The 16,337-nt window shown below is 42.3% G+C and overlaps 1 protein-coding gene across 1 annotated transcript in view; it reads left to right on the top strand.

The window, feature by feature from the left end:
* Positions 1-16,128, top strand: part of chchd3a (coiled-coil-helix-coiled-coil-helix domain containing 3a) — a 105,914-nt gene extending 89,786 nt beyond the window's left edge. Inside the window, exons 7-8 of the mRNA XM_058417343.1 lie at positions 5,743-5,878; positions 14,720-16,128. Of these exons, the coding sequence (XP_058273326.1) occupies positions 5,743-5,878; positions 14,720-14,743 (160 nt within the window). The 3' untranslated portion in view covers positions 14,744-16,128. The remainder of the gene's footprint in view (positions 1-5,742; positions 5,879-14,719) is intronic.
* The last annotated feature ends 209 nt before the right edge of the window (positions 16,129-16,337 follow it).

Here is a 16,337-nt window from a genome sequence, read left to right as displayed (position 1 = left end):
GTCTGTCTGTCTGTCTGTCTCTCCTAACCCCCAACCCCCCCTCTCTCTTTCTCTCTCTTTCTCTCTGTCTCTCTCTCTCTCTCTCTCTCTCTCTTTATGCCCCTCTACTTTTGTCTGTCTGTCTGTCTGTCTGTCTGTCTGTCTCTCCTAACCCCCCACTCCCCCTCTCCTCTCTCTCTCTCTCTCTCTCTCTCTCTCTATGCCCCTCTACCTTTCAGTCTGTCTGTCTGTCTGTCTGTCTCTCCTAACCCCCAACCCCCCCTCTCTCTTTCTCTCTTTCTCTCTCTCTCTCTCTCTCTCTCTCTCTCTCTCTCTCTCTCTCTCTCTCTTTATGCCCCTCTACTTTTGTCTGTCTGTCTGTCTGTCTGTCTGTCTGTCTCTCCTAACCCCCCACTCCCCCTCTCCTCTCTCTCTCTCTCTCTCTCTCTCTCACTCTCTCTCTCTCCTTAGGATGTAAAACTAGATCCAAGATATCATGGTAAACCTGTGTGATATAAAAACCCGTCCTCTCTGGTCGAACCTGGACTTTATCATAGTTTGAGTTATTGATATCATGTGACAGCTGAATGGACTGTCCTGGAGATAATGGGGTGAGGGGATTACACTCGTTCTTGATTATGGCACTTTAATAGATGTAGCCGTTCATCACTGCTGAGAGGTCAGTAATGTTCAGACAAATGCTGTGGGCAAGCGTGTAAAACCCTGAGGAGAATACACACCGGGCTTCTGAGAGTGTGGCCTGGTTATACTGTCAGGAGGATGTTGTTCTTTCAGCGGAGAGTAAAAAGCACTGGAGTAAAGCAGCATGTACACCTTAAATGTTCATTCGTATTTAGCATTGACCCTGTTTAGGGTCAGCAGTGGACCTCTGACGCTATGTACATGGAGAAGAGTAGTGAGATAATGAACAGTAGCACCTCATGTAACTCTCAAATGAATATACCAAGATGTAACAAGATGCTTTTCCACCGGCTGCACTTTCACTGATTGTAGCCAACCCTAGCTAGCTAGTTTCTCATTATTTTATTATTATCTATTAATGTCAGTTTGTTTATTAAGCACTGAGCAACGTAACAAGCTACAACAACAAAGCATGAGACTTACAACATAGCAACACACGCCATTACAATAACATACACAACAACTTAGTAAATCTGTATTGATTATAAACTAACTAGCCAAGTGTGAAGCTAGCTTTATAAAACTAACCAATGGGAAGTTTTTATTCATTACCAGAGGGGCTTTCTTCCATATATATATATATATATAAAGCATGGGGAAATCTTTATATTTTTATATTGTGGTCGAACTTTAACACGTACATTCCTTATTGCCGCGCAAATCCGTTACCATGGTAACCACGCGATTAAAATAATCGGACGTTTAAATTGTTTAAACTTTGTTTCCCGGTATCGTTCGGATCATGCTCAGGAACTGTCGGATTCGGATCGGGCAAATAAAAATCTTCTCAGAAGGAATCACATGTAACATCAAAGTGTGGCTTTGTGAAAATAAAACGTCTTTATGACGTTTTATATCTTAAAAAAAAGTCTCCGTGGTGTGTCCTTACAGCTGGCGGAAGTGGACCCTTTTCAGTAGGATGTAGGATAGAGGAGGTATACGATGGGATTATCAGGAACGCCCCAGTTCACTGGTGTAGCTGTGAAATACTGAAAAGTGACTGAAATAGTGGAGTAGAAATGAAACATTGCTCATAAACCAATCAGCTGCTCTATAAAATCACACACACTGCATGCAGATTCTTCCTTTCTACTAGAAATGAATCCTGAACTCTTGAACTTAAGATACTATGTGTGTGTGTGTGTGTGTGTGTATATGGGTGGATAATGTATCCTATTTCACTCTCTGTCTCTCTCTCTCTCTCTCTCTCTCTATTCTCTTCCTCTCTATAACCCCCCCTCTCTCTATTCTCTATCTCTCTATTTCTCTCAGTTTTTTCTCTCTCTGTCTGTCTCTCTCTCTCTCTCTCCCTCCGATAAAGAAGCGTCTGGTATCGCTGCCTCTCTCTCAGTGCTGTGTCGTATCTGACTCTGCTTTTCTGCTATGATCTATGGTTTTTTCTCCATCCTCAGTGCGATATTCATATAAATATAAACTCAGTGTGACGGAGGATTACAGATATCTTCATTCCTCATGCATTATGTATCAAAGGATGATAAAAAAACACACCGTCTTTCTTGACCTGTCCTTTATATGTCAGAATCGGAGCTTTGCTTAAAGTGTAAAGGGAATAAACCCGTGTAAAGTTCTACGCCATCGTGTGTCATCTCTCCTACTGGAATATTGTGGTGTGCTGGTTTTATTTTTTTTCTTCCTATTCGCTGTCTATTGAAGTTTTTTCCCCCCATGAGTGTTTTAGTTAACAGCAGGAGCACGTGTGATTGACGGTCGCCGTGCGGACTTTATAACGGACAGAAAGAGACGGACGGAAAAGAAAAAAAAAAGAGAGGGCGAATCCCTTCTGAGACGGGGAGAAGATCAGACAGAGAGATCAGATAGAGCTCCGCAGACTTGACAGCCGCCCTCCGCTCGTTTTCCCTTCAGACCTCCTCGCCAGTGTGTGTCGTATTAATGATGGTCTATCAGAGCAAGGCGGCTTATGCTGATGTCTGAGCCCAAAAACCAACACGGCCGAGCGCCGAACAGAGGAAGATAACGTCTGCTCCTAATCTTTCCCCTCCCCTAAAGGTCACGGTGGTTAAATGAAGGGGTTGTGAGTGTTTGTTTTCCCTGGGGCAGCACCGAGTCATGTGTCTTGCGTTGTGATGTTGATGGGAGTAGAAGGGTTTTCTGATGTATGACGTAGGTGATCCGAAGAAATTTTATTAACTGTTAATATAAAATATCAATCATTCTTTAGTAAACATTCGGGGTGTGTGTGTGTGTGTGTGTTAAAGTAGTGCAACAGTACTGCTGTTTGATTTCTGAACAAATTATTTTTTGAAATGATTCCTTTAAATGAATCAGTTGAATTTGTTTAGAAGTCCAAAGTGAATTCTCTTGTTTGTGTGTGTGTGTGTGTGTGAGAGAGAGAGAGAGAGAGAGAGAATCTTAAAATAGAGCCATATAGTTGCTGTGATTTGTGAACAAATCATTCTTTTGATACGATTCCTTTAAATGAATCAGTAAAAATTAGTTTAAACGTCCAGAGTGAATTCTTATAGTGTGTGTGTGTGTGTGTGTGTGAGAGAGAGAGAGAGAGAGAGAGAGAGAGAGAGAGTCTTAAAGTAGAGCCAAAGAGGTGCTGTTGATGAGAAAAGAAATGATTCTTTTGAAATGATTCCTTTAAATAAATCAGTCAAATTGGTTTAATCGTCCAGAGTGAACTCTTCTACTCTGTGTGTGTGTGTGTGTGTGTGTGTGTGTGTTTGTGTGTGCATACGTGTGTGTGTCTTAAAGTAGAGCCACAGAGCTGCTGTTTGATTTGTGAACAAATCATTCTTTTGATACGATTCCTTTAAATGAATCAGTAAAAATTTGTTTAAACGTTCAGAGTGTATTCTTATAGTGTGTGTGTGTGTGAGAGAGAGAGAGAGTCTTAAAGTAGAGCCAAAGAGATGCTGTTTGATATATGAACAAATCATTTTTTGATACACTATATTGCCAAAAGTATTCGCTCACCCATCCAAATAATCAGAATCAGGTGTTCCAATCACTTCCATGGCCACAGGTGTATAAAATCAAGCACCTAGGCATGCAGACTGTTTTTACAAACATTTGTGAAAGAATGGGTCGCTCTCAGGAGCTCAGTGAATTCCAGCGTGGAACTGTGATAGGATGCCACCTGTGCAACAAATCCAGTCGTGAAATTTCCTCGCTCCTAAATATTCCACAGTCAACTGTCAGCTGTATTATAAGAACGTGGAAGTGTTTGGGAACGACAGCAACTCAGCCACCAAGTGGTAGGCCACGTAAACTGACGGAGCGGGGTCAGCGGATGCTGAGGCGCATAGTGCGAAGAGGTGGCCAACTTTCTGCAGAGTCAATCGCTACAGACCTCCAAACTTCATGTGGCCTTCAGATTAGCTCAAGAACAGTGCGCAGAGAGCTTCATGGAATGGGTTTCCATGGCCGAGCAGCTGCATCCAAGCCATACATCACCAAGTGCAATGCAAAGCGTCGGATGTAGTGGTGTAAAGCACGCCGCCACTGGACTCTAGAGCAGTGGAGACGCCGTTCTCTGGAGTGACGAATCGCGCTTCTCCATCTGGCAATCTGATGGACGAAGTCTGGGTTTGGCGGTTGCCAGGAGAACGGTACTTGTCTGACTGCATTGTGCCAAGTGTAAAGTTTGGTGGAGGGGGGATTATGGTGTGGGGTTGTTTTTCAGGAGCTGGGCTTGGCCCCTTAGTTCCAGTGAAAGGAACACTGAATGCTTCAGCATACCAAGACATTTTGGACAATTCCATGCTCCCAACTTTGTGGGAACAGTTTGGAGCTGGCCCCTTCCTCTTCCAACATGACTGTGCACCAGTGACCAAAGCAAGGTCCATAAAGACATGGATGACAGAGTCTGGTGTGGAGGAACTTGACTGGCCTGCACAGAGTCCTGACCTCAACCCGATAGAACACCTTTGGGATGAATTAGAGCGGAGACTAAGAGCCAGGCCTTCTCGTCCAACATCAGTGTGTGACCTCACAAATGCGCTTCTGGAAGAATGGTCAAAAATTCCCATAAACACACTCCTAAACCTTGTGGACAGCCTTCCCAGAAGAGTTGAAGCTGTTATAGCTGCAAAGGGTGGACCGACGTCATATTGAACCCTATGGATTAGGAATGGGATGTCACTTAAGTTCATATGCGAGTCAAGGCAGGTGAGCGAATACTTTTGGCAATATAGTGTATGATTCCTTTAAATGAATCAATCAGCTTGGTTTAAACATACAAAGTGAACTCGATCATGATGTTAACGTGTGTGTGAGAGAGAGAATGTGTCTCAAGTAAAGCCACAGAGGTCCTGTCCAGTTATGATTCTATATATATATAAAGGAATCATTTTAAAAGAATCATAATATATATATATTCCTTTACATATATTATATATATATAATTTTTTTCTCTTTACCTGGATGTACTGTACGTTAGGAAAATGTCCGCTGTCTTTTTTTTTTTGGCAGGTATACAAAATAAAAAAGATCTGCTGTATACTCAGTGTTCTGCACAGTATTATTGTTATTTAGTTTCAGGAGAGAAATTACTGCCTCTGTTGTTTTATATCTTAGTATGTTTTATGTCTTATATCTTCTTATAAAAAGAAAGCCGGGCTATCTGTATTCATTCACAGCCGCTTTTAAACAGCCTGCCTGAGTCGTATTTTATTATTATATTTTTTTTCCCACTCATTCAGTGTCAGAGTGTGTGTCAGTTCATTAAATCCATATGTGTGCACGATGTTAATGGGTTCTGAAATCCATCTCTGTCTCCCGGTCCTCCCACGCTTCCCTGGGCGAGCGAAACTCCCACTCTCATGTCCTTACACTTTAGTTCTGCATGTGAGAGCAGTCAATTATCCCCCACACCTGATCTCCAGCCATCGATTAGCGATTGATCAGGTGTTTAGGAGCAAAAAAATCTCAGAGAATGTCATTTTAAGGTCTTCCGTCAACGTCGGCTTTTCATATCGCCGTTCTCGTTCACAGCCGAGAAACGTAACGATGATGGACGACGGCACTGACGGTGTCCTTCTCTTTTTCTCTTCTCTTTCTCTTTTGGTTTCTCAGGCGCTACGAAATTAGTCCCGTGTGTGCCGAACTGCAGGATCAGATCCTGAAGTGCTACAGAGAGAACGCTGGGAAAACACTCCTCTGCTCCAATATCGCCTCTCTCTACATGCAGTGTGTCGACAGCGCGAAACAGGTGAGTGTGGTGGTTTTATTTCATTAATACTGTTTTGGTGCAAAGGAATAAGTGTAAAGTGGTTCTACTCAGTTGTGGAGAAAAGAAAAGAAGGAGAGACACAAATACTATATCCACATACTCTCACTGGTCACTTTATTAGGTACATCTAGTTATTTATCCTGTTGTCTAATCAGCCAATCATGTGGCAGCAGCATAAGGTCATCCAGATACTGATCCAGAGCTTCAGTTAATGTTCACATCAAACAATCTGACCTGTATGTCTTTTTATTATTCACCATTCTGTGTTGAGGTTTTGTATTAAAATCCCAGGAGATCATCTGAAATGTTTCTGAAATACTCATAGCAGCTCATTTAGCACCAAGAACCATGTTGATCTTGTGCCCACACACACACACACACATACACAAAACACACACACACATATATACATACACATATTCATACACACACAAACATACACATATATACATACACATATTCATACACACACAAACATACACATATACAAACACACACAGACATATGTGTTCCCACTTTGCCCCCAGAGTTCCCAGAATACACCTCGGATCCTGTGGCCATGTCCAGTATAAAACACTTACTAAATGCTGATGGACGGACGGATGGATGGATGGATGAATGGATGGGTGGGTGGGTGGATAGATGGGTGGGTGGATAGATGGATGAATGGATTGGTGGATGGTTTTAGGGGGGCGGGTGGATGGGGGGGGGGGGGGGGGGGGGGATTGGATGGATGGGTGGGTGGGTAGGTGGGTGGATGGATGGATGGGTGGGTGGGTGGGTGGGTGGGTGGATAGATGGGTGGGTGGATGTATGGATGGATGGATGGATGCATGGGTGGGTGGGTGGGTGGATTGGATGGGTGGATGGATTTAGATGGGTCAATAGATGGGTGGGTGGATGGATTTAGATGGGTCAATAGATGGGTGGGTGGATGAATGGATGGGTGGATGGGTGGGTGGGTGGATAGATGGGTGGGTGGATAGATGGATGAATGGATTGGTGGATGGATTTAGATGGGTCGATGGATTGGTGGGTGGGTGGGTGGGTGGATTGGATGGATGGGTGGGTGGGTAGGTGGGTGGATGGATGGATGGGTGGGTGGGTGGGTGGGTGGGTGGATAGATGGGTGGGTGGGTGGGTGGGTGGATAGATGGGTGGGTGGGTGGGTGGATTGGATGGGTGGATGGATTTAGATGGGTCAATAGATGGGTGGGTGGATGGATTTAGATGGGTCAATAGATGGGTGGGTGGATGAATGGATGGGTGGATGGATTGGTGGGTGGGTGGGTGGATTGGATGGGTGGGTGGGTAGGTGGGTGGATGGATGGGTAGGTGGGTGGGTGGATGTATGGATGAATAGATGGCTGGATGGATGAATGGATAGGTGAATGGATGAATGGATAGGTGGATGGATGAATGGATAGGTGGATGGATGGATGGATGGATGGATAGGTAGGTGGATGGATGGGTGGATAGATGGATGGGTAGGTAGGTAGGTGGGTTGTTGGATGGATGGGTGGATGGGTGGATAGATGGATGGGTGGGTGGATGGATGAATGAATATATAAATGATCCATATATAAATAAAAGCAGGATCCTCCATCATGTTATTAATAATGTCAGAAATCTTTCCTGTCCCTGTGGACCGTCTTCAGGAAAATTTAAACCTTTTCAATTCCATTTGATTTATTTAGCGTTTTTAACAGTGAACATTTTCACAAAGCAGAGCTACAGAAATTTATAAATTTACAGATTTACATTTTAAATATATATAAATTTACTATTATACACTTTACTGTTGTTTTATTATACACTTACACTTTACTCCACACCTCCCTGAAGTAGCAGGAAACACATTTCTCAATCAGACGTTTTTGTGCTTTACCTAAAAGTGAAAAGGAAGAAGGGAGACCTCAGTACACTGGTGGTCTAAAAGCAACAACTCTTTATTGATTTAAATCTAAAAATAAAACCATGACATCAGTCTTCACTCCTTCACATCATTATTCATTACGTACAGTTGTTTAACCTGAACGTCTCTATCCTCACCCAGGCATGTTTATTCAAGATCCAAGATTCTTTTATTATCACTATACTGAGTACAGAGAAATTAGAGCAGCCCTTACAGTGCAGTTCACATTAAAACTAAACTTCAATTTTAATAAAATAAGCATGTGTGTGTGTATGTGTATATATGTATGTGTATATATATATATATATGTATATATATATATATATATATATATATATATATACACTATATTGCCAAAAGTATTCGCTCACCTGCCTTGACTCGCATATGAACTTAAGTGACATCCCATTCCTAATCCATAGGGTTCAATATGACGTCGGTCCACCCTTTGCAGCTATAACAGCTTCAACTCTTCTGGGAAGGCTGTCCACAAGGTTTAGGAGTGTGTTTATGGGAATTTTTGACCATTCTTCCAGAAGCGCATTTGTGAGGTCACACACTGATGTTGGACGAGAAGGCCTGGCTCTCAGTCTCCGCTCTAATTCATCCCAAAGGTGTTCTATCGGGTTGAGGTCAGGACTCTGTGCAGGCCAGTCAAGTTCATCCACACCAGACTCTGTCATCCATGTCTTTATGGACCTTGCTTTGGTCACTGGTGCACAGTCATGTTGGAAGAGGAAGGGGCCAGCTCCAAACTGTTCCCACAAAGTTGGGAGCATGGAATTGTCCAAAATGTCTTGGTATGCTGAAGCATTCAGAGTTCCTTTCACTGGAACTAAGGGGACAAGCCCAGCTCCTGAAAAACAACCCCACACCATAATCCCCCCTCCACCAAACTTTACACTTGGCACAATGCAGTCAGACAAGTACCGTTCTCCTGGCAACCGCCAAACCCAGACTCGTCCATCAGATTGCCAGATGGAGAAGCGCGATTCGTCACTCCAGAGAACGCGTCTCCACTGCTCTAGAGTCCAGTGGCGGCGTGCTTTACACCACTACATCCGACGCTTTGCATTGCACTTGGTGATGTATGGCTTGGATGCAGCTGCTCGGCCATGGAAACCCATTCCATGAAGCTCTCTGCGCACTGTTCTTGAGCTAATCTGAAGGCCACATGAAGTTTGGAGGTCTGTAGCGATTGACTCTGCAGAAAGTTGGCCACCTCTTCGCACTATGCGCCTCAGCATCCGCTGACCCCGCTCCGTCAGTTTACGTGGCCTACCACTTCGTGGCTGAGTTGCTGTTGTTCCCAAACACTTCCACGTTCTTATAATACAGCTGACAGTTGACTGTGGAATATTTAGGAGAGAGGAAATTTCACGACTGGATTTGTTGCACAGGTGGCATCCTATCACAGTTCCACGCTGGAATTCACTGAGCTCCTGAGAGCGACCCATTCTTTCACAAATGTTTGTAAAAACAGTCTGCATGCCTAGGTGCTTGATTTTATACACCTGTGGCCATGGAAGTGATTGGAACACCTGATTCTGATTATTTGGATGGGTGAGCGAATACTTTTGCCAATATAGTGTGTGTGTATATATATATATATATATATATATATATATATATATATATACTTATTTAACTTACTTATATAAAACAACTACAGTCAACGCGATAGTAATAAACAAGTCAGTTGTATTAAGTGATGTATAAGGTATAAATAAGTATATAAATATTTTATATGGCTAGAAATATTAAAAAAAAATAATAAATAACTTATGCACAATAGTCAAACATAGGGATTTGCATATAATAAGTGGGTATTAAAATGTGATGGAATGTAACCATGTCAAATAATATGTAATATAAAGTGCAGCAGAATAAACATACTGACTAATACATCGATCAGCCATAACATTATGAGCAGTGAGAGGTGAAGTGAATAAGACTGATGATCTCCTCATCATGGCACCTGTTAGTGGGTGGGATATATTAGGCAGCAGGTGAACATTTAGTCCTCAAAGTTGATGTTAGAAGCAGGAAAAATGGACAAGTGTAAGGATTTGAGCGAGTTTGTCAATGGGCCAAATTGTGATGGCTAGACCACTGGATCAGAGCATCTCCAAAACTGCAGCTCTTGTGGGGTGTTCCCGGTCTGCAGTGGTCAGTGTTTATCAAAAGTGGTCCAAGGAAGGAACAGTGGTGAACCGGTGACAGGGTCATGGACGGTCAAGGCTCATTGATGCACGTGGGGAGTGAAGGCTGGCCCGTGTGATCCGATCCAACAGACGAGCTACTGTTGCTCAGATTGCTGAAGAAGTTAATGCTGGTTCTGATAGAAAGGTGTCAGAATACACAGTGCAGGACGGGTCAGGGCTGTTTTGGCAGCGAAAGGGAGACCAACACAATATTAGGCAGGTGGTCATAATGTTACGCCTGATGTATATGAATAGACGCACACGGAGGTAATACAGAGAATGTAAACTATAAAGTATTAAAAAAATTGTCATTTAAGTAAAGTTTTTATTTATTAGCGATGCAGTACATCATAAATAGAATAAATTCTTTTTGTTTTGCGCTTTTTTTTAAAAATTTGTTTTCCACGAATCTCTGCGCAGCGCCACTCGGAGGGTTTTCCCAAGCCGCAGCACATTTACAATCTGATCTCATTTTCACCAGAAATTCCAATAAGAACCTAATGGAGCGTAACATTGAGCGATTTCGCCGTGTTTACGCGTGCAGATAGAGACTGTCCTGTTTTTCCACACAGCTCTAGATATACGTGCCACATCCAGAATAACCGGCTGTCACCTCGATCGAGCCGAGGCGTTATCCGTGAGACCTTGTGCGCTTCTCCGCCACATTGAGATTCATTGAAGTCCTGCTTCGGTCCCTCAAGCGAGAGCTGATTCACTCGTGTCACCGTAACCCTGAAACCCTGTAATAAAACCTCAGTTTGTGAAGATCTCCACGGCTCTTCTATCCTCTTCTTTTCCGCTCGGGTACAGACGCTTCCCCCGAAATTGCAGGCTGTCAGTCAGTAAGACGTCCGTCTGCGTAAGCTCCCTCGTTTGGTCCTGTTTACAGTGTGTGTTAAGTGAAATAAGAAGAAGCGTCCTGCTGTCTCTCATTACCTCACTCTCGGCGTCCTTTCACAGACCGGACCTCAGACCTCGTCTACGTTCCCGGAGATCCTCGGAACACGACACGATTTACATCTGGAGAGCTTTTCTATTAGATTTCGACGATGTAACGGTTGCATCAGAGCATCGGCTGCGCTGCCCTTTTACCTTCTCGTGGGTATTACTGTACAAAAAAAAACCCACAAACGCAGCTCCACCAGGTTTCCATCGGGTTTTTAAGTAATGCATCATGTAAATGCGCATGTTTTATTCATTATCGTGTAACCTTTTTAGCATTCCTACCGCTTCTGCGTGGTATTATTTTGTAAATCTGAAACCCAGTCTCGCCGTGGTGTTTTGTAACACTTTGTTTTATCAGATTCCTGCTCTAAAGTGCGCTCGTGTTTGCTTGGGTTATCAGCGGAATCTGATTTCTTATGACTCGCATCAAAGGATCAGGAAATAATGTAGAGAAAACTTAATATTATATTCAAGGAGCGTGTGTGTGTGTGTGTGTGTGTGTGTGTGTGTGTGTGTGTGTGTGTGTGGCCAAACACTCTGAACTAAAATACCGGTGAATAAATGTATAAAAATCAGGCTGCTTTTCTTCTTGTGCTGTGATCAGATCTTACAATTATCCTCTCCCATTTACATTCAGGTTAGACGAACCTGTGCTCTTTGATATGTATGTGCTTTAAGTAAGCACTAAAGCGCTTTTCACACCGCTCTGACCCCGGGTTCTCCTCGTTCTACACCCCGCTTTTACCCCTGGGGTTAGAGGAAGGTTTCCACGTGAAATTATGGGGGTTATGAAACTCTGCTCTGGTGCAGAATCATCACGTCTTTTACAGAGTAAACTCTACATCACGGTGTTGAAGGTGTACAGTGTGAAAGGATGCGGTGTTAGAATGACACGGCGAGTTGCTTAGCAACGGAAACCCAATCAGAAACTGAACAGAGCATCCGAAACTCATCAGGTGAAAACCAGAAAGATAGAGTCAGACGGCAAAACACTGAACATTACGGACATGCGAGGGGGAAATACGTCACTGTGTGACACTGAAACATTGGAGGAAGTTGGATTTCGATGAACAAACATCTGATCGTCTACACAACAAACGATTACAAAGCTGTGGAAGATAACGATACCTGACTACAGCTTGACCTCACCAGTGCCATCTTGTCCGAACAGCTGAGACACTGACCATCTTTAAACGTTGGGGGAAGACCTAGCTCTTCCTGAAACATTTAAGCTAGCTCTTATTGTTCCTGTTTGTTTTAATGCATTTTAAAAAAGTGATGTATTTCCTCCTAACAGAGTTTTTAGCGCTGATGCTATCCTAAGTCTGTGACCTTCCATCCATCCATCGTCTATACCCGCTTTATTCCTAATTAGGGTCACGGGGATCTGCTGGAGCCTTTCCCAGCACACACTGGTTGAAAGCCAGGGGTACCTAGTGAACCAGTGTCGCTGTATTCATCGATGGAGACTTTTGAACGTCGCTCTGGCTCAAATGCCATAAGTGATAAGTAAAATAAATAAAAACCTTGATTTAAGTTTACGGTCATTCCTCAATGGTTCTACCATGAAGAACAAATCTGGCAACATAGAAGCATAAAATCCATGCCTTTATTTTCAGTTTTTATTAGAAATCTCTATGCAGAAAACGAAGCCCTTCCAAAATTCCCATCACATATAAATACTTTTAATGTCAGAAACATTAACACATCATGCCAGAATACAGAAAAAAGGTCATAATTGCTTATGTTTATGGCTGGAGTAACGCACAGAACCACAGCAGAGCCACTTTTACGATTCTGAACAGCGGAAAAATGTGCAAGAAAAAGTTTAGCTAACGTTTGACGCTTTCCTTACTGTTATTAAGGACAGTGTAGTCTGCGATACAATAAATCATGTTTCCTCTCTGTTTATTCTGCGTGAACATATCGGAGCACAGCCGTCCATCTTCGTCCTGCGAGCGCAAGTCGTCGGTGTTAATCTCCTGAACATCCGTTTGATCACGTGACCTCCGAAACACGCGCTTCTCGGGCAGAGTTAAAGCCAGCGTGCCGTCATCGCCCAGGCATTGTGCGAGTAATTACCCTCCAGCTTATCAATAATGAACTGATAACATTTAGCTCTGACCGTCTCGCTCCACTCCAGCTCTCTGTAATAGTGACGCTTCAGAGGCCCTGCTGCTGATAGCACACTGAGAGCAGGAGAGAGCAGATAAAACCTCACACCCAGCCTCTCTCTGAGGACTGCACTCAATAAGACTTTATCATCAACAACACCTCCTTTTCTTTACTCTTTTGTTTTCATTCTTTGCCACAAGACTGACCTTCATTTCTCTCTCTCTGTCTCTCTGTCTCTCTCTCTCTCTCTCTCTCTCTCTCTTTCTTTCTCTCTGTCTCTCTCTTTCTTTCTCTCTGTCTCTCTCTCTCTCTCTCTTTGTGGTGGAGGACGTTAGGATTGAACACTAAAACCTGTTCCAGTCACATTTTCTTTCCCTTACGAAATGTTCTTTAACAGGATCTTGGCAGAAGATCTGAGTGATTATTAATATTATTATCAGTGTAATTAATAATATTTACAATTCAGAGAGTTTTTACAGATATTTCACCATATTAGTGACAAATACTGGGTGATCATTTTTTTAAAATATTTATTTATTTATTTATTTGCTACCATTAAAAAATGTAATTTTGTTTCTGCTCATGTTAGATGTTTTATTCATTGGTATTGTTATTAGTTGTGCTAGTAATAGTTTTCAACACTTTCTTTCCTTCTTTCTTTCTTTCTTTCTTTCTTTCTTTATTTATTACCATTAAAAATAATAATCATTTTTTCTTTTTATGTTAGATATTTTATTCATTAGTATTGCTATCAGTTAATAGCTAATAAGTTTTCAACACTTTATTTATTTATTTATTTATTTATTTCCATTAATTACTTAATATTTTTTTCTCGTCATATTAGATATTTTATTAGTTAGTATTGTTATTATTAGTGGTGTAATAGTTTTATATAATTTATATAATATATAAATATATAATAGATTTTATTTATTTATTTATTTCCAACATTTTTCTATTTTGGTGTCACTTTTTTTTGGCCAAACTCAGCCAGCCCTTTGTTTCTTTGTTTGCATATTTATTTGTTGTTTTGTTTTTGGGGTAGTTGAGGGCTATAGGAGGTTGTGGGAGTATGACAGGAGAGTGAAGGCTGCCTTCGAGACCCCTTGTGGTCAGTAAACCGCCTCCTTTTTGAAGCGGATGCTCGTGCTGCGTCACGGCGCGACGTAAAGCTGCGTTCACACACACACAGCCATTTTATTTCTGCCAGTCAAACGTCTCCGGTCGCTGTATTACAGGCAGTTCCTACTACTGGTTGCCATAGTAACACAGTTTATCAGTGGGTGGTGCAACTCGCATCCCGCAACAAATCGGTTTTCTTGTGGCTGAGATGAAAGGTTCTGTGTTTGTGTATAAAATTCATTTGCATCATATCACATGAGATGAAGGGGAAGCAGCGTGTGCACTTTATCACGGATCACGTGACTTCACTCCCATTGGTCGTCGCTTCGTATTTGCATAAACTTACTGAACTTTGTCGCGATGTGGACACTCCCACATCGCCGTGATTGGCAGAGGACGGAGATTATTCCACAAATGATGGAGCAGAGATGGAGAAGATCCTTTACTGTTCAAACCTGTGGTTTTTTCCATCCTGTTGGTCCATTATACAGTGTTTTAACTCGTCTCTTTCTTTTCCAGAACAAGTTGCGGACCGGAGGCTAGCCGTCTGAGTCGGAGGAGCAGCCGTGATTGTGGAGTCATCTCAGCTTTAAAAAAGAAGTGAAAGATTGTCAAGAAAGAGCAGAGAGCATAGAGCAACGTACAGATACACACCTGACTCTGAGGAACAGTATGGAAAATCTGCAGCTACTGGGGAGATGGGAAACACTCGGCCTTCTTCTCCTTCTTCTCTCTATCTTTCTGTCTCTCTTTCTAATTGTCTTCATTCTTAACAGAGAAGGACAGTGTGAGGGGTATGAGACCCAGCAGCAGCGTAGAAGAAGATGTGTATTAGAACGTGCCAAACGCCAAAAAACCGAGTGAGTGCCTCAGGGGAATGAAACAGAAATGTAAAGAAATTATAAAGAAAAAAATTCAGCAGCAGTCCGACAGGGCGTCAAATTAGTGTTTTGGTGTAAACTCTCTTCTGTCATCGTCTAATTTCGCTTAATACCTCTTATTGATTTGCGCCTTGTTTGAATCGTCTGGTAAAGCAAAAGTTTTGGCACCCCTACAACATGCAAAACTACTCCTCATGTAATTAGTTCAGTTTGTACACTTCTGTTCTCATCAGGCTGGACCCAGGCTCTTATTGCACTACTGTTCATCACGTCCGTGTGTGTGTGTGTGTGTGTGTGTGTGCAGTGCTGATTATGTTTCTGCTTTATTTTTGGTTTTCATCCACACAAAAACAGTGCGATCTGTCGGGGAGAATAAAAGGCTCAAACTGCAAACCTGAATGGCTGTGGCATCGCTGTTCTTTCTCAGAGTGTGTGTGTGTGTGTGTGTGTGTGTGAGAGAGAGAGAGAGAGAAGGCAAGAAATACTTTTATTAATGTTGATTGTTGTCGCTGTTTTGCACCTCAGACAAAATGACAGATTGTAATCATTGTATCACACACACACACACACACACATGTACACACACACACACACACTCGTCTTTCTCCACTCTCATGTAAATTTCAGCTCTCTTTTCTAACTTTTGAGACGTGAAAGTCCCTTCACTCTTTAGGAGCAGTGAACTGATGCCTGTCGCTAGGAGACGGTATTCGAACCGAACCACACTCACACAGACCCCACGACCTTTTTTTGCGTAGGAGCTCTGCATTTTAACATCCGAGCCAAAAGAGACTTTAAATAAATAAATAAAAAACTCCTTTTGATAAAGATTACTGATGAGCCAACTGACAAATGTATGTGTTTTTTTTTGTTTTGTTTTTTACCTCTGATAGCCCTGCCCCCTTTCCCCTTTCCCCTTCCCCCTCCCTCACGTCTCATTTTATTCTGTCGCGATAATTAGAGAATATTTTAAGAGTTTATTAATGTGAAAATATTTCTGCCAAATAAACAGGCTGAAAACAAGAAAAATAAAAAGATTAAACAGGACCACAAGTGTCAAAATATTCAGTTTTTATTCAATGATCATTAGGCAAAACTGTAAATCACATTATGGGAGAAATTGGTGTGTGTGTGTGTGTGTGTGTGTGTGTGTGTGAGAGAAAGATGTAGACACTGGAAAAGTTTACTTGCACACATTCAGATACATTGCTGAACTAAAACATGAAGATAAAGGAGGGATGTAAATTTTCTAATGT

Source organism: Hemibagrus wyckioides, linkage group LG19 (genome assembly GCF_019097595.1).
Source record: "Hemibagrus wyckioides isolate EC202008001 linkage group LG19, SWU_Hwy_1.0, whole genome shotgun sequence".
NCBI classification, from domain to species: domain Eukaryota; kingdom Metazoa; phylum Chordata; class Actinopteri; order Siluriformes; family Bagridae; genus Hemibagrus; species Hemibagrus wyckioides.
The sequence above is the reverse complement of the archived record's forward strand: the minus strand, read 5'-3'. Positions and strand labels throughout refer to the sequence as shown.